Source organism: Danio rerio, chromosome 23 (assembly GCF_049306965.1).
Source record: "Danio rerio strain Tuebingen ecotype United States chromosome 23, GRCz12tu, whole genome shotgun sequence".
Lineage (NCBI taxonomy): Eukaryota > Metazoa > Chordata > Actinopteri > Cypriniformes > Danionidae > Danio > Danio rerio.
Genome location: NC_133198.1, coordinates 47,711,484 through 47,737,030, shown reverse-complemented (window position 1 = coordinate 47,737,030; position 25,547 = coordinate 47,711,484). Strand labels below are relative to the sequence as shown.

Genomic DNA, 25,547 nt, shown 5'->3' with positions numbered 1-25,547 from the left:
AAGCCACACCACACGCAACTTGATCTTCCATTGTTGTATGAATATGATAAGAAGTGCTCAACATTTTCACGCTAGAAACATGTTTTATGCAGGAATGTAACTGATTTGCTGCAACGGCTCCTTTAAATACGAGATCAATGTAGCGAGTTTTGACGCTCTCGCCGCCGGAGCTGAAGGCAGACAGCGTTGTCGCCAGGGCGGCCAGAGCGACCTTGGACGCTCTCGCCGCTTTCGGTGTGAACGTACGGTAAGGAGGGTTTTGGGAACAAATGAATCGCTAAACAAATCATACAGGAGTCGCTGGGATAATCAGGTAAAAATAAACGCATATTTTAAGACCATGAAAGTGTTTTTTGACCTTGCACGCAGATCAATTTATTGTTGGAGACCAAAATATGAACATGTATAATGCATAACAGGAGCTCTTTAAATATGAATTGAATAATAAATAGAACATATAAAATATCCCAAACACTAAGAAATGAAACTAGTTTACTTGCTCAGGATAAAGCTGGATCACCATAGTCAGACCGGATAAACAAGGTGATGGATAGAAATCTTTAATGCACATTTTTACACAAATGTAAACTGTACAGAGCATTTTTACAGCATTAAAAACATAGTACATCAGAGTTTACTGCTTCATGTGCACAAAATCAGTAGAAAAATAGTTCTTAAAAAAGCAAAACAGACGGAATGTTGCGCTGAGCGGCAGAAGCACAGTCATATGAAACACTAACGTGAAGAGAACATCTCTAAAACACACACACTGCCCGTCTGAAACAACACTGAAATATCATTGGTTGAGAGGTTTCGAAGGTCCCGCCCACTTACAGAACCGACCGATAGCAGCAGAGGAAACTAACATGAGCAGCAGGAGCCCTTTGACCAGAGGTGAAAAACTGAAGGCTGTTTCACAGCTGTAGCTTACACATACACACACACACACACACACACACACAGGGGCGGACTGGCCATCTGGCAATTCTGGCAAATGCCAGAAGGGCCGGACGAATTTTTAAATGTGGGCCGGTCAGTTTTTTTTTTTTTTTTTTTAGTATGTATTGTTTTTAAGTGCAGACAGCTTTTATCTCTTGCTAGATGTGATATTATGATGATGATAATAAAAATATTAATAATAAATGTTTATCATTTGGCCCAATCGGCAACTGCCAACTGGTTTCAAGATGGGCCGACCCAATCCAAGGTTACCCGGACATAATCAAAATCTGGCAAGAATGTCATATTATTTCACCATCTTTACACCAAAATAAATAGTTAATGTGCGTGTCCTTGGGTGGGGCTGTGTCGGTGTGGTAATGTGAGCTGGTGTGGCAACAGTGCCAGGGCTGAATTTTTGTCCCAGTCCGCCCCTGCACACACACACACACACACACACACACACACACACACATGACTGTCTGTAGTGTTTATAATAAAGCATATGAAGGATCCGATCTCTGTGAATCCTGCAGGTCTGAATGCGAACACACTTCACACTACAGAAGCTAATTGTGTGTGTGTGTGTGTGTGTGCGCTGTCAAACACAGTACAGAATGTGACTGGAGTGTGTGTTCAAGTATCTATAGTGCCAAAGCTGTAGCGCAGACACACTCAACAGGCTAGTTTAACTGTCCACATGTTTATAGAAGGAACTTTAAAACACCGGCTTTAAGAAAGGAAACACCATCGCCCTCTAGAGCTGCTACACACACTCTCACTCTTAGCCACACTCTCACACACACACACACACTGGGTTTCATGTTTCATAGCTGTAATGATGTTTGTAGTGTAAAGACTGTACACTGTCCTCAACAACCTTTCACAAACCTCACTCTCTCTTAGTCATACACACATTTCCACTCACACACATACCGTTTTCTTCATGGAGACCACAATAATGTCCCCACAAGGTTAAAAATGACTGGTATCACTATATTTGAAGGCACTCCCCATATATGATCTCCATAATGGAGTTAATACTGGGAACACACATACTCGCTCGCAATCATACACACGTTCCCACTCACACTCACACACATACTGTTTTCATCATGGGGACCAAAATAATGTCCCCATAAAGTTAAACATGACAGGTATTACTATACATGAGGGGGTCCCTACATATGATCGCTATATGTGGTTAACACCTGGTGCTCACACACACACCCTCAATCATACACACATTCACACACACCGTTTTCCTTATGGGGACCACAACAATGTCCCCATAAGATTACAAATGACTGGTATTACTATACTTGAGGGGGTCCCCATATATGATCGATATATGTGGTTAACACCTGGTGCTCACACACACACACACACCCTCAATCATACACACATTCACAATCAAACACATACCGTTTTCCTTATGGGGACCACAACAATATCCCCATAAGGTTAAGAAAGACTGGTATTACTATACTTGAGGGGGTCCCCATATATGACCTCTATAATATAGTTATTAATGGGTGCACACACAGACACACACACACACTCTCTATTAATTATACACACGTTCTCACTTACACACATACTGTTTTCCTTATGGGGACCAAAATAATGTCCCCATAAGGTCAAAAATGACTGGTATTACTATATTTCAGGGAGTCACCATATATGATCTTTATAATAGAGTTATACTGGAAACACACACACTCGCTCGCAATCATACACACAATCCCACTCACACACATACCGTTTTCATCATGGAGACCAAAATAACGTCCCCATAAGGTTAAATATGAGAGGTATTACTATAATTGAGGGGGTCCCCAAATATGATATGTGGTTAACACCTGGTGCACACACACACAAAGACACACACACACACACACACCCATGATCATACACACATTCACACTCACACACATACTGTTTTCCTTATGGGGACCACAACAATGTCCCCATAAGGTCAAAAATGACTGGTATTACTATATTTGAGGAGGTCCCCATATATGATCTTTATAATGGAGTTAACACTGGGAACACACACTCAATCATACACACATTTCCACCCCCACACATACAGTTTTCCTCATGGGGACCAAAAATAGTGTCCTTATAAGGTTAAAAATGACTGGTATTACTATACTTGAGGGGTACCCTTATATATGATCTCCATAGTGTAGTTAATACTAGGAATCTCTCTCAATCACACACACACTCCCACTTACACACATACCATTTTCCTAATGGGGTCCAAAATAATGTCTCCATAAGACATCACACTCACATACTGTTGAGTCTGCCTGGAATGATCAGTGTAGCGGTTCACAGACGTGTCGTCCCGAGTCCGTCTCAATCCGTGTGTCTGTGTGTGTTTTTTTTTACCTACAGCAGGTTAAATGTACGCAGGTAAATCTGTCTCTCAATCCACTCAGTGAAGTGCGTCACATTGGCGTAGACACCAGGGCCCAGGACCTTAGAGAAACACACGGAGCCCCAGGAGGTCAAACCATACAGAGACCAGTGTCCATCGTCCTCCTCGCAGACCAGCGGACCGCCACTGTCACCCTGAACACATATGAACAGACAAACACATGCACATTCATGATTAAGTATGGGACAATAACCAGTTTCAAGGTTATCCATGCCTACTCATGATGCCACATGAACAAACAGACTTATGATTCTACATGAATATGCGCACACACACACAGCCTCACTCACCATACAGGAGTCGATGGTTCCGGCCTCGTATCCAGCACAGAGCATGCGAGAGGTGATGGTCTTCATGTCAAAGTAAGACTGACACTGAGAAACAGAGATGATCCGCACCTCTCCCTCCTGGAGCTTAAACGGCACTGCAGGACAAGAGAACACAGGAACCACAGTCACTACTAACGGACTAGAGACTAACATTCATATACCACAAACTCACTATAGACTCACTACTAACATCACAGACTCAATTCTGATGTCAAAGGCTCACTACAGACTCACTATATACTCACTACTGTCACCACAGACTCAATACTGATGTTAAAGGCTCAATACAGACTCGCTACTGACATCACAGACTCACGACAGACTAACTACAGACTCACTTCAGACACCACAGACTCACTACTCACCCCACAGACTCAATACTGATGTCAAAGGCTCACTACAGACTCGCTACTGACACCAGAAACTCACAATAGACTAACTACAGACTTACTTTGGACACCAAAGAATCACACTAGACTAAGTACAGGCTCACTTCGGACACCACAGACTTGCTACTGACACCCAAGACTCACGATAGACTAACTACAGACTCACTTCGGACACCACAGACTCACTACGGACACCACAGACTCAGTACTGATGTCAAAGGCTCACTACAGACACCACAGACTCACTACTGATGTCAAAGACTCACTACAGACACCACAGACTCCCTAAATACTCACTACTGACATCGAAGACTCAAGATGGACTAAGTACAGACTCACTTCGGACCCTACAAACTCACTACAGACTCTTTACTGACACCACAGACTCAGGATAGACTAACTACAGACACCACAGACTCACTATAGACTCACTACTGACACCACAGACTCACTACTGATGTCAAAGGCTCATTACAAACACGCTAACAACTCAGACTCATAAGACTCATTAATGACACCACAGACTCAATACTGATGTCAAAGGCTCACTACAGACTCACTACTGACATCACAGACTCATGACGGACTAACTACAGACTCTCTACTGACATCACAGACTCATGACAGACTAACTACAGACTCACTACTGACATCACAGACTCACGACAGACTCATTTCAGACACCAAAGACTCAATACGGATGTCAAAGGCTCACTACAAACTCGATACTGACACCACAGACTCACGATAGACTAACTACAGACTCACTACTGACACCACAGACTCAATACTGATGTCAAAGGCTCACTACAGACTCGCTAGTGACACAACAGATCCACGATAGATTAACTACAGACACCACAGACTCAATACTGATGTCAAAGGCTCACTACAGACTCGCTACTGACATCACAGACTCACAACAGACTAACTACAGACTCACTACTGACACCACAGACTCACTATAAACTCACTACTGACACCACAGACACAATACTGATGTCAAAGGCTCACTACAGACTCGCTAGTGACGCAACAGATCCACGTTAGATTAACTACAGACACCACAGACTTAATACTGACACTACAGACTCAATACTGACACCAAAGACTCACTATAAACTCACTACTGACACCACAGACTCACTACTGACACCAAAGACTCACTATAAACTCACTACTGACACCACAGACTCACTACTGACACCACAGACTCACTACTGACACCAAAGACTCACTATAAACTCACTACTGACACCACAGACTCACTACTGACACCACAGACTCAATACTGATGTCAAAGGTTCACTACAGACTCGCTAGTGACGCAACAGATCCACGTTAGATTAACTACAGACACCACAGACTCAATACTGACACCACAGACTCAATACTGATGTCAAAGGCTCACTACAGACTCACTACTGACATCACAGACTCACGACAGACTAACTACAGACTCAAATCAGACACCACAGACTGAATACGGATGTCAAAGGCTCACTACAAACTCGATACTGACACCACAGACTCACGATAGACTAACTACAGACTCACTACTGACACCACAGACTCACTACTGACACCACATACTCAATACTGATGTCAAAGGCTCACTACAGACTCGCTAGTGACACAACAGATCCACGATAGATTAACTACAGACACCACAGACTCAATACTGATGTCAAAGGCTCACTACAGACTCACTACTGACACCACAGACTCACAACAGACTAACTACAGACTCACTACTGACACCACAGACTCACTATAGACTCACTACTGACACCACAGACTCAATACGGATGTCAAAGGCTCACTACAAACTCGATACTGACACCACAGACTCACGATAGACTAACTACAGACTCACTACTGACACCACAGACTCACTACTGACACCACAGACTCAATACTGATGTCAAAGGCTCACTAAAGACTCGCTAGTGACACAACAGATCCACGATAGATTAACTACAGACACCACAGACTCAATACTGATGTCAAAGGCTCACTACAGACTCGCTACTGACATCACAGACTCACAACAGACTAACTACAGACTCATTTCAGACACCACAGACTCAATACAAATGTCAAAGGCTCACTACAAACTCAATACTGACACCACAGACTCACGATAGACTAACTACAGACTCACTACTGACACCACAGACTCACTACTGACACCACAGACTCAATACTGATGTCAAAGGCTCACTAAAGACTCGCTAGTGACACAACAGATCCACGATAGACTAACTACAGACACCACAGACTCAATACTGATGTCTAAGGCTCACTACAGACTCGCTACTGACATCACAGACTCACAACAGACTAACTACAGACTCACTACTGACACCACAGACTCACTATAGACTCACTACTGACACCACAGACTCAATACGGATGTCAAAGGCTCACTACAAACTCGATACTGACACCACAGACTCACGATAGACTAACTACAGACTCACTTTGGACACCACAGACTCACTACTGACACCACAGACTCAATACTTATGTCAAAGGCTCACTACAGACACCACAGACTCACTACTGATGCCAAAGACTCACTACAGACACCACAGACTCCCTAAATACTCACTACTGACACCAAAGACTCAGGATGGACTAACTACAGACTCACTTCGGACCCTACAAACTCACTACAGACTCAGGATAGACTAACTACAGACTCAGTTCAGACACCACAGACTCACTATAGACTCACTACTGACACCACAGACTCACTACTGATGTCAAAGGCTCACTACAAACACGCTACTGACATAGCAGATCTACGATAGACTAACTAAAGAATTACTTCGGACACCACAGACTCACTATAGACTCACTACTGACACCACAGACTCACTACTGATGTCAAAGGCTCACTACAGACACCACAGACTCACAATGGACAAACTACAGACTCACTACTGACACCACAGACTCACTATAGGCTCACTACTGACACCACAGACTCACTACTGATGTCAAAGGCTCACTACTGACACCACAGACTCACTGTAGAATTACCTAAAACAGTTATTAAAGAAAAAAAAGTGCCTGTCACCTTGTGCTCAGATAAAAAGATTCGGTACTTATTTAACACTCTCTATTAATAACTAACTTCAACAAACAAACAGAATTTGCTTCAGTGTTGTGTCACTCACTGCGGTTTCCCACATGTCCCCAGCCTGTGATGTGGCAGTATTTGTCAGGTTTTGGCAGCTGACCGTGCCGCGGCAAACACACAGGTCGCACGTAACTGGTCACCAGCACCTCAGACTCCAGTTCCAGCACACTGATGTCATAATCCACCACCGCACGATTGTAGCGCGAGTGAACGATGATGCTCTTGACTCGCCGCGTTTGCATGTATGGAGACGGATGATCCAGATTATTTATGCCCAGAACCACCTTCCACACATCAGCACTCTCACGCCTGCATACGGGGAAAAACACACTCTTAAAACACTTACATTTACTTATGAAGTGCTTGTTAGCGCACAGACTGGTTCAAAGCAGATCTACAATATTATATACAGTTGAAGTCAGAATTATTCGCCCCCGTACATTATTTCCCCCAATTTCAGTTTAATGGAGAGCAGATTTCCTCAACACATTTCTAAACATAATAGTGTTAATAACTCATCTCTAATAACTGATTTATTTTATCTTCGCCATAATGACAGTAAATAATATTAGACTAGATATTCTTCAAGACACTTCTATTCAGCTTAAAGTGACATTTAAAGGCTTCACTAGGGTAATTAGGGTAAAGTTGGGGTAATTAGGCAAGTCATTGTATAACAGTGGTTTGTTCTGTGGACAATCCAACAGAAATATTGCTTAAGGGGGCTAATAATATTGACCTTAAAATGGCTTTAAAACTAATAAAAACTGCTTTTATTCCAGCCAAAATAAAACATAAGACTTTCTCCTGAAGAAAAAATATTATCAGACATACTGTGAAAAATTCCTGAATCTGATAAACATCATTCGGGAAATATTTTAAAAGGAAAAAACAATTCACAGGAGGCCGAATAATTCTGACTTCAACTGTATACAGCGGATACAGCCTTCCCTCTCCCCAGACACTTCCTTCAGCTCCTCTAAGGGCAATCCCAAGGCTTTCCCAGGCCAGCCGAGAAACATAGTCACTCCAGTGTGTCCTGGGTCTTCCCCGAGGCCTCCTTCATGCCTGGAACACCACCGTAGATAGACAACCAAGAGGCATTCGAAACAGATGCCCGAGCTAGAGGTCTGCATTCCCGCGGCTGTCCCGCGGGCGCCGCAGGACCCGACCAGATTTCTGCGTGCGGGAATGAATTTCCGAATAAATCGCGGGAGCGGTCGGTAACGGGTTTAATTTGGGACGGGAGCGGGCTGTCTAGCAATATCGCGGATATTGTTATGTGAGAGAGAGAGAGAGAGATTTCCCAGATAGCAAAATACACTCGGGCCAGTTCCGTCTAGATTCTTGCCTGCCGGAGACTTACCACTCAGCCCGGCTCCGGCTGCCGGACTCCGGATGCTTGTGGACTCACTGCCCGATTCCGGCCCGATTCAATCGGGCCAGATGCGGCGGTCGTAAGCGAGCCGACGCTGCTGCATCCGCGCCGGAATCGGCCCGAGAGTAATGTGCGCTGCGGCCGGAGCTGGCGCGACTCAGTATTTATATACCTTTATTTAAAACCTTTTGGTATTACATTGGTACTTGATACATGGTATTACAAGCCTTTGAGTTAATATAACAGCAAATGCCTGTGTGTCTGCTTGGTGCTTGTGTGTGTGTTAGTGTGCGCGCGCGTATGAGAGAGAGAGAGAGATTTGTCTGTGTGTGTGTGTGTTTATACAGACAGCTTGGCTGTCTGGACTGTATAGCTGGGTGATTTTCGTTGTTGTTCTCCCCCCGCTCTTTAGCGGGATCGGGCGCGGCGGCCAGAAAACTTGGCGGGTCGGGCAGCGGGACAATAAATTCTTAATATAAGCGGGAGCGGTCGGGTTCGGGCTAAAACCTGGCGGGTGCGGGCAGGAGCGGGATTCAAAATGTAGTCCCGCTCAGATCTGTAGCCTGAGCCACCTCAGCTACCTTTTCTCTCTTATGGCCCGGAGTAGAACTCTGACAACCTCTCGGGTGTCAGAGCTCCTCATCATATCTATAAAGGTGCACCCTGCCACCCTGTGAAGGAAACTCATTTCTGCCGCTTGTATCCGAGATCTTGTACTTTCAGTCATGACCCAAAGCTCATGAGCATAGGTGAGAGTAGGAATGTAGATTGACCAGTAGACCTTTCGGCTCAGCTCCTCCTTTACCACAATGGACCAATACATCGACCGCATTACTGCTGCCGCTGCACCAATCCGCCTGTCAATCTCACGTTCCATCCTTCCCTCACTCGTGAACGAAACCCCGAGATACTTAAACTCCTCCACCTGGGGTAAGGACTTTCCTCCAACCTGGAGATGGCAAACCACCTTTTTCCGGTGGAGCACCATGGTCTCAGACTTTGAGGTGCTGATTCTCATCACAGCCGCATCACACTCTGCAGCAAACCGCCCCAGTGCATGCTGAAGGTCCATGTTAGATGAAGCCAACAGAACAACATCGTCTGCCAATAACAGAGATGAGATCCTGTGTTCCCCGAGCCAGACCCCCTCCAGCCCAAGACTGCGCTTTGAAATTTTGTCCATAAAAATTATGAACAGAATTGGTGACAAGGGGCAGCCCTGCCGGAGCCCAACATGCACTGGAAACAAGTTTGACTTATTGCCGGCAATGCAAACCAGACTCCTACTCTGTTCATACAGGGATCAGACGGCCCTCAAGAGATCGCCTCTGACCCCATACTCCCCGAGCATCCTCCACAGAATGCCACGAGTGACACGATCGAATGCCTTCTCCAAGTCCACAAAGCACATGTGGACTGGTTGGGAATACTCTCGTGAACCCTCGAGCACCCAGTTGAGGGTATAGAGCTGGTCCAGTGTACCATAACCTGGACGAAAACCGAATTGTTACTCCTGACTCCAAGGTTCAACCATCGGCCGGATACTCCTCTCAAGTACCCTGGCATGGACTTCCCAAGGAGGCTGAGGAGTGTGATCCCCCTATAGTTGAAGCACACCCTCCGGTCACCTTTCTTAAAAATGTTAGGAATTTTTTTCCTATTCTCAATAAAACTAAAGGATTTAGAAATTTAACATTGTTTTCACCCCAATGCAATTTAATAGAACACTATAAAGGCTAAAGAACTTGGTTCTTATCTTTGCTTATTTTTTGCAGCCTAGGTCTAAGCTTCTCACCATGTATTGTATCTTTCCTAAAACATATAGTGTAAAAGCATGTTTATTACTAACAAAACCAAAACAATTAAACAAAATTATATTTTAATTGAACACATGACATCACATAAGGTGCACACAACCATCCTATCTAGTATTGTGAAAAGGCAAAGCTGGAAATCTATGGTTCAAGCGCCTTCCAGTGGTCAAAACCTGCAAGTGCACTTACTACCACCGCAGTAGCGGCAAGCACGGCAGCAGAGGGAACATATTGAAGTGCTAACGTGTGTGTGCGCGTCTCACCCCTCAAAGCAGTGAGCTACAGTAAGTGCCCACTTGTTCCCGATGAGGACGCAGCCGCAGATGTGTCCGCTCGGGTCGCTCTGCAGAGAGCACTGCCATGGCCAGCGACCCGGACGGCTTGTTCGGCCTCCCAGAATTCTCTTCACCAACCGGGCAGCAGGGCGACGGCCACACTCTAAAGCACACAGTGGTAAACAGAGGAAGAATAAACCTCATGGCCAGCAGATGAGCATGTGTGTATGTGTGTGTGTGTGTGTAGGGATGGGCAGCGTTTATGATGCATGTATTTCAGATACATGATGGTAACCCTTGTGTGCTGTTGGGTCGTTTTCATCCACTCTGGGCTGATTTTGAGTCTTAATTTGGCCACAACTTTCTCTGTTTCAGCAAATGGAATAATATTTGATGGCAAATCAGATTTTGACACATATTTTGAGAAAATTATTTAGAAAAGTTATATTTTTAATTTGAGCGAATTTGCTCCCCTTTGGTTATGTTGGGGGCTGTTTTTGCCCCATTGACTTCCATTATAATAACATTCATTGATTGCAAAGTCATGACAGCAGATAATCATGCATTCTTGATTGTTGCTGGCACGTGGTTACAATGGAAGGTAATGGGGCAAAAACAGCCACAAACATAACCAAAGGGGAGTCAATTTAACCAATACACAAGGGCTAAAGAATTTCAGTCACCTGTAAAAAGGACGTGCATGCACGTATATTCACAATTAGCATCCCTACTGAAAAATCCAGCTTAAACCAGCCTTGGCTGGTTGGCTGGTTTTAGCTCGTCAACCAGGCTGGTTTTAGATGGGTTTTGGCCATTTCCAGGCTGGTTTCCAGCCATTTCCAGCCTGGTCTTAGCTGGTCAGGCTGGGAGATGACCAGCTAAAACCAGCTTGACCAGCCTAGCCAGACTGGGAGCCCAGCCAAAACCAGCTATGTCCAGCTTATACCAGGCTGGTCAAGCTGGCTTTAGCTGGATTTAGCTGGTCAGTTTCCAGCCTGACCAGCTAAGACCAGACTGGAAATGGCTGGAAACCAGCCTGGAAATGGCCAAAACCCCTCTAAAACCAGCCTGGTCGACCAGCTAAAACCAGCCAACCAGCCTAGGCTGGTTTAAGCTGGATTTTTCTACAGGGATAATACCAATCTATAACACAGAACTACAGTAAGTGAAATGGAGTATTCTGAACTCCCTACTAAGTATTGACACTAGTATATTTCATAAATAAGACAGCCAGACAAAAAAATCTGCAGACTTTTTTTATAGGTCTGCATCAAAGTTCTGTAGCTAACAGCTAACATTTTGAAAATACAAACTCTTCAGAGCATCAGAGCAGCTTTAACACATGTTTTACCCACAAATTTACTGTTAATATTTATAGTGTGTGTGTGTGCATCAGTCATACACACCGTCTCTTGTACACTGCAGTGAGATCTTCTTGTATGATTGACAGCTCTGCCTGTAGACAGGAAATAATATGGATCAGTGTGTCATCTGATAGATTAAAAGTACAGTAACCAATTCCAAATACTCAAATTACTGTAACTGAGTGACTTAAATCAGGAATTGTACTTAGTACTTAGTACTCAGAGTCAGGGCCGGCGCATCCATAGAGGCGACCTAGGTGGCCGCCACCACCCGCGTCCTCAGATATATTCGCGCGTAGGCGACAGAATAGAGAGGGTGGCGTCAGCGACACCTCCATCAGCACCCGCGTGTCCTCAGTCAAATCCGCGCATAGGGCGGCAGAATAGAGGTCCGCGACACCTCACTTCATTTTCATAACCGGTCTTTTTGTTTTCACATTGGGGTTGAGGGCGGCGTGATCGTCCTCTGCCTAGAGCGGCAGTTCAGCTTGCTCCGGCCCTGGTCAGAGCGAATGTTTACTGCTGTATTTGTACTTTTATTGCACTATTTTCCTTCAACCTGCAGCCACTACTTTATATGTTTATTTTTTTCTCGTCTACAGTGATTGGCTGATTTGAAAAATCAGTCATGTGAATAGGCCTGTCACGACTCACGATATCATTTTTTTTTTGTTGTATGACGATATTGCACTAAAATATATTGCGATAAACAATATTATTGTCATTTTAAGAGCATTGTATGCTACTCATTATAATATGCCAGAATGACAATATAATATCATCACGATGCAGGTGTACTCCTTTAAAGAACACATTACATTTTATACTTAAAAATATTTAATTTAATTATAGTCATTTTAACAGTTTAATAATCAGGCATTGGAGTCAGAATGTGTAAACTCATATCCTAAATAAATAATAATAAATGTTAAAAGTGCAAGGTAAAGAGTAACAGAGGATGTAATATCTGCTACCAGATCTATTTTCAGCTGTCAGACACCCACATGAACATATACTATAGTAATTTACAGTAAACACTAGAGTGCTTTTTTAACCATACTGACACCTGTGTCTTCAAGGCTGGATTACTGTAATGCTGTTTGCCCAGCATCCTCTATTAACAAACTTCAGCTTGTACAGAATGCAGCTGCCAGAGTTCTTACAAGGTCTAGAAAATATGATCATATCACCCCAATGTTATCCTCCTTACACTGGCTGCCTGTTAAGTATTGATGATAAAATTTTACTTTTTACCTATAAAGCTTTAAATAATCGAGCTCCTGTTTATCTAACCAACCTTCTGTCTTGCTACAATCCAACTCGCTCTTTAAGATCTCAAAACTCAGGGCTTCTGGTAATACCCAGAATAGCAAAGTCTACTAAAGGAGGTCGAGCCTTCTCATTTATGGCTCCCAAACTCTGGAATAGCCTTCCTGATGATGTCCGAGGCTCAGACACACTCTCTCAGTTCAACACTAGATTAAAGACCTATCTGTTTAGTAAAGCATTGACTCAGTGCATCACTTAGCGGTGTGATACATGAATGTGCTCCACACAGGTTTCTTCATCTCGTTTATATACACTATGAACAGCAGCTACGCTATTTAATCTCTATTTCCACCTGGAGATGCTCATCATGAGGCCCCCCGAGATTATATAGCGCCACTAATGTGATCTAAGACCTGTGAAGAGATGATCCAAGGGTTTCCACAATCTTGGACCAGGCCGTAGCAGCTGCTTTGGTGGTCATAGAGGAGTGGAGAGCATGTGTCTGATTCCTGTGAGACACCATGGACAGACGAGTCTTCGCTGATGACCAGCCTCCAGCGGCTAGACTGCAGCTCTGCACAAGGCGTTTGGCCAGAGGAGAAATGGTCGTGGTCACCTGAGCCTGTTTTTTTTCCGAGGCTTTTATTCTTCACTTTCACCAATTGGTGAAGTTTGTTCCTCCACTGTGGCCACTGGCTTACATGGTTGAGCTGCGCATAGATGGGTTTGCTCTTCAGAGTTTGGACTCTCAGCAGTGAATATTAAAACAAACTGACCTAAACTGAACTTGAACTCTGAAAACTGAACTACACTATTTCAATTCACTATGATCTTCTACATGAAGCTGCTTTGACACAATCTCCATTGTAAAAGTGCAAAGGAAATAAAGATGAACTGAATTGACACCTCCAATAGAGATAGAGAGGTTGCGCAACCAGCTAAAATGTTTCTAAAATTGACATTTATTGCATCCCCAATTTCAACAAATTGATCAGGTCCCGACAACATCAAGTCTCCCATTAATGATGAGTAAACTTATTCATGAATTAATTTAATTGTTAACATATGCTATTATTATCTGCCAATCGTGGCGGCATGGTGGCTCAGTGGTTAGCACTGCCGCCTCACAGTAAGAAGGTCACTGGTTCGAGTCCCAGCGGGGTCAGTTGTCATTTCTGTTAGGAGTTTGCATGTTCTCCCCGTGTTGGCATGGATTTCCTCCAGGTGCTCTGATTTCCCCCACAGTCCAAACACATGCACTATAGGGGAATTGATGACCTAAATTGACCGTAATGTATGAGTGTGTGTGTATGAGTGTGCGTGCGTAAGTGGGTGCGTGTGTGAATGAGTGTGTATGGGTTGTTGCTGGAAGGGTATTCGTTGTGAAAAATATATGCTGAAATAGTTAGTGGTTCATTCCACTGTGGCGACCCTGATAAATAATGGACTAAGCTAAAGGAAAATGAATGAATTTCTATGGTTTTGTAATAAAATAAAATAAAATAAATTAAAATAAAATAAAATAAAATAAAATAAAATAAAATAAAAAAAATAAAATAACATTTATTTTAATTTAATTTAATCTAATTTAATTTAATTTAATTTAATTTAATTTAATTTAATTTAATTTAATTTAATTTAATTTAATTTAATTTAATTTAAAATTTAGTTTGGCCAACCAGGTTTTCACATGATTTTTTTTTTAAATATTTTTTTAAAAAATGAAAAAAATTCAATCAAAATTTTGTTATTTTCCAAAAAAAAAAAAAAAAAAAAAACATATGTAGCCTATAATGAAGGTCTATATATATATTTTTTCTTTTCTATTGGGGCCACTTTAGTTTATTTTGGGTCACCAAAAACTAAAGAGTGTCTGTAGTAAGAGGGTCACTGGTTCGAGTCCCGGCTGGGTCAGTTGGCATTTCTGTTAGGAGTTTGCATGCTCTCCCTGTGTTGGCGTGGGTTTCCTCCGTGTGCTCCGGTTTCCCCCACAGTCCAAATATATATAAAAAAAAATAATAATAATAAAAAAATAAAAAAATAAATTAAATTAAAATGAAATAAATTAAATAAATGTAATTAAATAGAATAAAATAAATAAAATAGAATAGAATAAAATAAATTAAATAAATAAGTAAATAAACAAATAAATAAAATAATATACATTTAGTTAGACCTACTATATATATATATATATATATATATATATATATATATATATATATATATATATAAAAGGTATATATATTTTTTTGTTTTTTATTATTAAATCAAAATTTTGTTATTTAAAAAAAATATAAAAAAAATAAAAAATATGTAGCCTATAATGAATGTCTATATTATTATTATTTTATTTTGTAAATATATGTATTTTCTTTTATTTAGTAAATAGTGTCTTTTCTATTGGGGCCACTTTAAATTATTTTGGGTGTGTGCCTGTCTGAAGGGCTACCAGGGATTTCAAAGTTTTGCTAGCCCTGCATGGGGAAATTGTCTCACACCCACCCCAACACACATACATGCACACACACTCACCCTCGTTTTTCCAGCAGGCCCTGTAGAGGAAGCATGTTCTCAGGACTCCAGTCTGGGTCCACATGTAACCAGCGTTTGCGTCTCACAACAGGAGATACATCCAACATTGCATCTGTGGAGAGAGGAGAACTACACACACACACACACACACACACACACACACACACACACACACACATAGAGAGAGAAAGAGAGAGAAACACACACATATGCCAGACGTTTGAACAACTGACTGGAAAATAGCTTGTGCAGGAGAGAGTTCTTTTGAGTGTATGAGCGCCATCAGCTGGACAGGAGTGTGTTATGACGCCCTCCTGTTATTTCCATTTCTGTTCTATTGCTGATCATGTGTTCTGTGTTTACACTAATGTAGCATGGACAAACAATATATAATGCATTTATTACAGTAATTATTTATGCTGCATGTTTTGTTCTCATTCATTGATATTCTTTTCAGCTAGGTCCCCTTATTGATCTGGGTTTGCCACAGCAGAATGAACCACCAACTTATCCAGCACATGTTTCACGCAGCGGATGCCCTTCCAGCTGCAACCCATCACTGGGAAACACCCATACACACTCATTCACACACATGCACTACGGACAATTTGGCTCACCCAATTCAACTCCAGCTTTGGACTGGGAGAAACCGGGAAAAACCCATGTGAACACAGGGAGAACATGCAAACTCCACACTGAAATGTCAACTGACCCAGCTGAGGCTTGAACCAGCAACCTTCTTGCTGTGAGGCGATCGTGCTACCCACTGCGCCACTGTGATGCCCTCATGTTTTGTTCTCTTGATTTAAAAAAGTAAACAGAAAGTAGTTCCAGCAGGTTTTGCCCACATCACTGTTCCATATCACTACGCTGAATGACTAGATGGCTGTCAGTTATTGGCTGCAATCTGCTTAAGCGTTCAGAGGTTATAAATATGCTGATGACGCAGCACATTTGAACTGTGTGTCTGGTGTGCGTGTGTGTGTGTACTGACCTTACCCTAAACCCATCTGTGTGCATGTGACGCTGCTGTGGTTTGGGCTCCATCCATCCGCACACACATGATACTCCAAGCCGGCCTTATACACCAGCAGCGAGCCCTCATCAGACAGGGACACTGCAGACACACAGCACTATTACTGCTTCACACTGTACAATGTATCTGTGCATGTCATTAAGAAAAATAAAATAGTTTGGTCTTGTGATCTGTCTGAGGTATTGGGCGGGGCTAACATACTTAACCACGCCCCTCCAGCTGACAGTTTTGACAGCAAGCAGAAATAGTGAGCAGGAGGAGTCTGTTTGCTTAATCGTTTTGGGTCATTTTTAAACTGAAAAGGTTACGCTCTGCAGCTTTTACATGTAAAGATCAGCAGGCTGAGTCTCTTACCGCAGTTCCACTCGTCTGAGCTGTCGGAGCAGTGTCTCCTGCCGTCACACCACAGCGCACGGTGAACACACTCATGATTATTACACTCCAGCTCATGACTGCTGCACGCCGCTGAAACACACATACACGAGTGAAAACACACACACACACAGAGACACTCATACACTTGAGGGTGAACACAAACACACACACAGACGTCGAAAGAGACATGCACACACAGACATAGAGACACACGGGCGAAAACACAAACAGAGACATACACATACACACACATAGAGAAAGACATATACACACAAGCATACATATAAACACAAACACGAGTGAACGCACACAGACATATACACAAACACACACAGACATATGAACATACACACACTCAAACACAGACAGACAAATGAACACATGAGTGAACACACACAGACATACACACACAGTCATTAGAACATACACACACAAACACACACACACAGACAGATAGATTGACAGACAGACAGACAGACAGACAGACAGACGTACAGACAGACAGACAGACAACAGACAGACAGACGTACAGACAGACAGACAGACAGACGTACAGACAGACAGACGTACAGACAGACAGACATACATACATACAGACAGACAGACAGACAGACAGACAGACAGACGTGCAGACAGACAGACGTACAGACAGACAGACATACAGACAGACGTACAGACAGACAGACAGACAGACAGACAGACAGACGTACAGACAGACGTACAGACAGATGACAGACAGACAGACAGACAGACAGACGTACAGACAGACAGACAGACAGAGAGACAGAGAGACAGACAGACAGAAAGACGTACAGACAGACACACGTACAGACAGACAGACGTACAGACAGACGTACAGACAGGTGACAGACAGACAGAGAGACAGACAGACAGACGTACAGACAGACAGACGTACAGAGAGACAGACAGACAGACAGACAGACAGACAGATGTACAGACAGACGTACAGACAGACGTACAGACAGACGTACAGACAGACGTACAGACACACAGACAGACAGACAGACAGACAGACAGACAGACAGACAGACGACAGACAGAGAGACAGACAGACGTACAGACAGACAGACGTACAGACAGACAGACGTACAGACAGACAGACAGAGGTACAGACAGACAGACAGATGTACAGACAGAGGTACAGACAGACAGACAGATGTACAGACCGACAGAGGTACAGACAGACAGACGTACAGACAGACGTACAGACAGACGTACAGACAGACAGACAGGCGTACAGAGAGACAGACAGACAGACAGACAGACAGAGAGACAGAGAGACAGACAGACAGACAGACAGATGTACAGACAGACAGACAGATGTACAGACAGACAGACAGACGTACAGACAGACAGACAGATGTACAGACAGACAGACAGACGTACAGACAGACAGACAGATGTACAGACAGACAGACAGACAGACAGACAGACAGATGTACAGACAGACAGACAGACGACAGACAGACAGACAGAGAGACAGACAGACAGACAGACAGACAGACAGAGAGACAGACAGACAGACAGAGAGACAGAGAGACAGACGTACAGACAGACAGACAGACAGAGGTACAGACAGACAGACAGACAGACAGACAGACGTACAGACAGACAGACAGACATACAGACAGACAGACAGAGGTACAGACAGACAGACAGACAGACGTACAGACAGACAGACAGACAGACAGACATACAGACAGACAGACAGACAGACAGACAGACGTACAGACAGACAGACGTACATACAGACAGACAGACAGACAGACAGACAGACAGACAGAGGTACAGACAGACAGACAGACAGAGGTACAGACAGACAGACAGACAGACAGACAGAGGTACAGACAGACAGACAGACAGACAGAGGTACAGACAGACAGACAGACAGACAGAGGTACAGACAGACAGACAGACAGACAGACAGACAGACAGACAGACAGACAGATGTACAGACAGACAGAGGTACAGACAGAAAAAAGTACCGACAGACAGACTTACAGACAGACAGACACACACCCACACAGGTCACTCACAGCAGTTGTTCTCGTCCTCGTGTTGGCTGCAGTCCGGGAAGCCGTCACAGATCATGCTGTGAGGGATGCAGGATTTGTCTCCGGGACATTCCCACAAGCCCCGCTCCAAACACCCTAAACACAGACATACACACACACACCAGTCACAAAGGAAACAAGGAAACAAAAAAGGAAAGTGGTTGTGTGTGTGTGTGTGTTTTAACTCACCGCACATTTCCTCGTCACTGTCGTCATCACAGTCTGTGTGTCCATCACAGCGTTTAGAGGAGAGGACGCATCTTCCAGAGCGACACTTAAAGTGACTGGGAGAACACTCTAAAACACAAACACACACACACACACACACGCATGCGCACACACACACACATATCAACATAAAGTCTACATGTCCTCTGTGCAATAGCTAGGTTTCCATCAGCCTGTGTCAATTTGCATTTTGAAGTATCGGACAATAAAACTAGTGATGTAATCGTCAACATCCCTTAATTTGCAAATAAAAACCTGTCTCTTAAAGTGGTTTTGGGTGTCACTTTGGGGCAGTGGGTAGCACGTTCGCTTCACAGCAAGAAGGTCGCTGGTTCGAGCCCTGGCTGGGTCAGTTGGTGTTTCTGTGTGGAGTTTGCATGTTCTCCCCGTGTTGGCATGGGTTTCCTCTGGGTGCTCTGGTTTCCCCCACAATCCAAACACATGCACTATAGGGGAATTGATGAACTAAATTTGCTGTAGTGTATGTGTGTGAATGCAAGAGTATGGGTGTTTTCCAGTGATGGGTTGCAGCTGGAAGGGCATCCGCTGGGTAAAACATATGCTGGATAAGTTGGCGGTTCATTCCGCTGTGGTGACACCAGATTAATAAAGGGATTAAGCGGAAAAGAAAATGAATGAATGAATGAGGGAGTTTTAAACTTGCGCTAAAAAGTTTTAATGCGAATAATAGGAGATAAAAACAGCTTTGCCAAATACACACTGACATAGCAGGATACAACATACCAACGCACCCAGTATTTTTTTACTTGATGGCTTCCCCCCGATCAGTTCAGTAAGTCTCACCTGTAAGAAAAAATACTGACATAGCGAACAAAACACCCATGTGACTCCATTATGCTTGCCTTGTTTATTGCTAGTTGCTAGGTTACCAATACTATAGTGAGCTGCTCTAACAACCGGATGGAAACAAATTTCTTTATTTGCGGACTTTGAGAAAACATACTCCACTTTAGGATGGAAGCCCAGCTAAGGAATGGAGTGGTAAGGTTTAATATACACACACTGAAGCACTCTAGACATTTAGCAAGGAAAGATCCATTAAGGAATGACTAACAATGAAAAGTTTAATTAATTAAAAATAAAGCACAAACAAGGTGGCGATGCATCCACAACACAAAGCATGTGTGCATTATTTATTCATTTTCCTTCGGCTTACATCCTTTGTTCATCAGGGGTCACCACAGCAGAATGAACCGCCAACTTATACAGCATATGTTTTACACAGCAGATGCCCTTTCAGCTGTAACCCAGTACTGGAAAACACTCATTTACCCTCATTCACAAACATACACTACTGCCAATTTAGTTCATCAATTCGTCTATAGCGCATGTGTTTGGACTGTGGGGAAAACCGGAGCACCTGGAGGAAACACATGCAAAACTCCACACACAAACACCAACTGACCCAGCCGGGACTCGAACCAGCGACCTTCTTGCTGTGAGCCCATGTGTGTATTATTTTATTATAATTAACAACTTCTTTAAAAAATAACTGCACACTATAGAATGTCCATCAGCCAATCAAAATTAAGCAATTCAACAGCCCTCCCCCATGGAATAAGTTATAGTGAATGAAATGCATGACAACATAATACCTAACCCCTCGTTGTAGTTTACTGTACTGACCATTCACATCCGGATCAGGAAGTAAGCAGGAACTGTTAGCTTGTCCTTCCTCCGGAAACTGAGCACAGTCTGTATCCTCAGGCCACTGCAATCCCACAATTCCAAGCACAGACTCACAGCGGTCCTTTGAATTCCTACACAGAGACCTGAAACACACAAACCACACAGTTAAGGAATGATAACTAGTAATAGTATAGCTTTTGCTTTTCTTGATGCGTTTCTCCGTGTAATCAGCAGGTGTCCTCGTTGTGTTGTTTCTAGAGCATTTAACCATCCAGCTCGTGTAATCTAATCAGACAGTGAATTTAATAATCACAGTCAGCATAGTGGAATTAAAAACAAAATGAATTATTTTCCCCAGCATTTTCAAAGAAAGAAACGCAAGGACACTGAAACTAGCACTGGATACCTGAGGAACGTTTATTTTTTATACTTTAATTTGCTAGCCTGGCTTGCATAACTTTTCTTTCTCATTCCCTTTCCTGGTATAACTAATTGTTTCCAAGATAGTCGTTATCTGTGAATAATTTTTGCAAGTGTAACGGAGGCCAGCTAGTAAGTGCTGTGCAGGTAAACCTCACTCCTCTGACCTCTGAAGGTGCTCTAGCACTAGATGCTAGAGGCAATGGTCTTTAGCCTCCTAGTTAGAGCAACCAACTCCTTTGCCGAAGGTCGCCGGTTCGATACTAGCTTGGAGCGGGTTGGGTGGCATAGGACCGACAGGGTTACACTGGTGCCGTGACCCGGATGGGAGTGAGGTTTAGGGGCTGAGTGTAACGGAGACCAGCTAGTAAGTGCTGTGCAGGTAAACCTCACTTTTCTGAACTCTAAAGGTGTTCTAGCGACAGATGCTAGAGGCCATGGTCTTTAGCCTCCTTGTTAGAGCAACCAACTCCCATGCGGAAGGTCGCCGGTTCGATCCCAGCTCGGAGCGGGTTGGGTGGGGTTACACAAAGAGGGTTTAACATCAAGCAGAACTTCTCCAGAATTTCATCTGTAGCTTTAAATTGAACAACCCCTTTATATTTCAATGCATTCTGACTGGCTGTCAGTGTTTTATTGTGTAGCATGTTCTGAAAGTGAGTCCAATTATTTAATATCTCTACATCTTTATCATTATAGCCGTGGTCTGCACTCTGTTGTTTTAAATTCAGAATGATTTCTTGCTATCTTTATAGTTATTGTGTTTGGTGTGAAGTTGTGAACAGCCCTATAATCAAGTTAGTTATATGAATAATCATAAATGTGCTCTAACACACATGCTGACCTGCAGGGCGGCACTCTCTGCTGTGTTACAGGGTCACACATCGGCACCAACACCGTACACGCAAAGAACATGAGATATTTGTAGCAGTTGGTCTGAACGAGGGCAGGAAAGAGTGAGGACTCCCAGCTGACGGACGTCTCCTTCTGAGACTGGTGACCCAGATAGTTGGGAAAGCGGGTGGTGTTATAAGGCAGATTCATGCAGATCTCCAGAGAAATGGGTTCGCAGTCGCCTGACAAACACAGACATCAAAGACCGTCATGACACACAAACAGTAAAATGTGTTCAATGCATGAAAGATACTAAAACTCAAATGCGACACTAATCTAGAGCTAACCAGGGGAAACTCAGAACAAGGGCCTGTACTATGATGGTGGTTCAACAAACACTGGATTAGTTTTGAACTGACAAAACCCATCCAGTGCAGTCAGGTTTTGTTGGTACCAGGATTTAGATCACTAACTTTCTATTTTAACTCAAGCTTTGATCCTGAGTTCACAAGCAATCATATTCTCATAGTAGATTGGTTTCTGATTTCTAAACCAGAACATAACCTGAACATAGCGTAAAAATAATCTGAACATAGCTATAAAAATAACCAGAACATAACTTAAACATAACCTAAATACATCTAGAACAATAACAGAAAATAACATGAGAATAGCTGGAACAATACCTGAACAAATACAGATCATAGTTAGAATATAATCTGAACACAACCAGAACATAGTTAGTATAAAACCTAAAGATAAAAAGAACATAGCTAAAACATAACTAGAACATAACCTAAAAATAACCAGAACATAACCTGAACATAGCTAAAACATTACCAGAACATAACAAAAACATAACCAGAACATAACCTGAACGTAGCTAGAATATTACCAAAACATAACCTGAACATGGCTAGAACATTACCTGAACATATACAAAACATAGTCAGAATATAATCTGAACATAACCAGAACATAGTTAGAATATAACCTAAAGATAACCAGAACATAGCTAAAACATAACCAGAATACAACCTGAAAAGAACCAAAACATAACCTGAAAATAACCAGAACATAACCTGAACATAGCTAGAACATTACCAGAACACAGCAAAAACATAACCAGAATATTACCAGAACATAGTTGGAACATTACCAGAACACAGCAAAAACATAACCAGAACAAAACCTGAACATAGCTAGAATATTACCAAAACATAACCTGAACATAGCTAGAACATTACCTGAACATATACAGAACATAGTTAAAATATAATCTGAACATAACCAGAACATAGTTAGAATATAACCTAAAGATAACCAGAACATAGCTTAAACATAACCAGAATATAACCTAAAAAAAACAAAACATAACCTGAAAATAACCAGAACATAACCTGAACATAGCTAGAACACTACCAGAACACAGAAAAAACCTAACCAGAATATTACCAGAACATAACCCGGAACATGACCAGAAAATAGCTGGAACATTACCAGAAAATAACCTGAACATAGCTAGAACATTACCTGAACACATACAGAACATAGTTAGAAATTAACCTAAACATAACCAGAACATAGTTAGAATAAAACTTAAAGATAACCAGAACATAGCTAAAATATAACCAGAACATAACCTGAACATAGCTAGAATATTACCAAAACATAACCTGAAGACGGTTAGAACATAACATAAACATAACCGGAACATAGTTAAAATATAACCTGGAGATAACCGGAATAGAGTTTAAAGATAATCTGAACATAACCTGAACATAGCTAGAACATTACCAGAACATATCAAGAACATAACCTGAACATAGCTAGAACATTACCAGAACATATCAAGTACATAACCTGAACATAGCTCGAACATTACCTGAACATATCAAGAACATAACCTGAACATAGCTAGAACATTACCTGAACATAACATGAGCACAGTTAGAAAATTACCTGAACATAGCCTAAACATAACTAGAACATAACCTGAACATAACCTGAACACAGCTAGAGCATAACCTGAAAATAACCTGCCCCAGAAAAGGTTAACCATGGTAAGTTACCATGGCAACAAAGAGCGAATGATGCAGAGTTACCTTCTAGGTTGCTAAATCCTACTGTGAACTAAACTGAAACTTAACGAGCTAGCCAGATTATCCGGCTATGTGGTACAGGCCCCATGTCAGTTGTTTCGCTCACTGCAGTTGTTGCCGGCGGTGCGCAGGTCACATGATGTGTTTCCAGGACAGCAGGAGGTGGAAGAACAGCCGGATTGGCCAGAAGGACACAAACCCTGGACTAAGAGATAGAGAGAAGTGAGCATAGCGTATATGCAATGATTCATTCATTCATTTTCTTTTCAGCCTTTATTAATCAGGAGTCACCACAGCAGAATGAACCACCAACTTATGCAGCAGCATATGTTTTACGCAGCGGATGCCCTTCCAGCTGCAACCCATCTCTGGTAAACACCCATACACTCTCATTCACACTCATACACTACGGACAATTTAGCTTATCCAATTCCCCTAGACAGAATGTGTTTGGACTGTGGGGGACACCACCCGGAGGAAACCCACGCCAACACAGGGAGAACATGCCCACAGAAATGCCAACAGTTTGCAATAATACTGTGCTAAAATGTTTAAACCCCTATTACTTGAAGGCTGATTTATACTTCTGCGTCAAGCGCACGCGTATGCTACGGCGCAGCCTATGTGTTGATGCATACACACATAGGGCTCTATTTTGACGGTCCATGTGCAGAGCGCAAAACGCAGGGCGCAAACGCTTTCAGGGCATGTCAGGATGCGTTTTTGCTAATTTAAGGACGGGAAATCTGCCTTGCGCTTCGGCGCATGGTCTAAAAGGGTTGAGTTTATTTTCTTAATGAGTTATAGGTGTGTTTTGAGAATAAACCAATCAGAGTCTCATCTCACACTCACTTTAAGAGTCAGCTGCGTAGCGCCAAGAGTGCATTCGCTTCTTACAGGACGCAAAGTAAGTCTAATTGGAAAAAATTAGCATTTTACTA

At 42.7% G+C, this 25,547-nt stretch overlaps 1 protein-coding gene across 2 annotated transcripts in view; it reads right to left on the bottom strand.

Annotated features, from left to right (window-relative positions):
* Positions 1-544: 544 nt before the first annotated feature.
* corin (corin, serine peptidase) overlaps positions 545-25,547 on the bottom strand; it is a 54,131-nt gene continuing 29,128 nt past the window's right edge. The window contains exons 11-23 of one of the 2 annotated variants that reach the window (XR_012398826.1): positions 24,713-24,811; positions 22,515-22,746; positions 21,248-21,393; positions 19,562-19,669; positions 19,355-19,468; positions 17,277-17,387; positions 16,881-17,003; positions 15,887-16,015; positions 12,125-12,174; positions 10,707-10,881; positions 7,289-7,560; positions 3,676-3,809; positions 545-3,519 (exon numbers count right to left, since the gene is read on the bottom strand). Coding sequence is in view for 1 of the 2 variants with exons in the window: in XM_021470053.3 (XP_021325728.2) it covers positions 3,337-3,519; positions 3,676-3,809; positions 7,289-7,560; positions 10,707-10,881; positions 12,125-12,174; positions 15,887-16,015; positions 16,886-17,003; positions 17,277-17,387; positions 19,355-19,468; positions 19,562-19,669; positions 21,248-21,393; positions 22,515-22,746; positions 24,713-24,811 (1,871 nt within the window). In the remaining variant the exon portion in view is untranslated. The remainder of the gene's footprint in view (positions 3,520-3,675; positions 3,810-7,288; positions 7,561-10,706; positions 10,882-12,124; positions 12,175-15,886; positions 16,016-16,880; positions 17,004-17,276; positions 17,388-19,354; positions 19,469-19,561; positions 19,670-21,247; positions 21,394-22,514; positions 22,747-24,712; positions 24,812-25,547) is intronic. The other variant, XM_021470053.3, reaches the window with a different exon arrangement.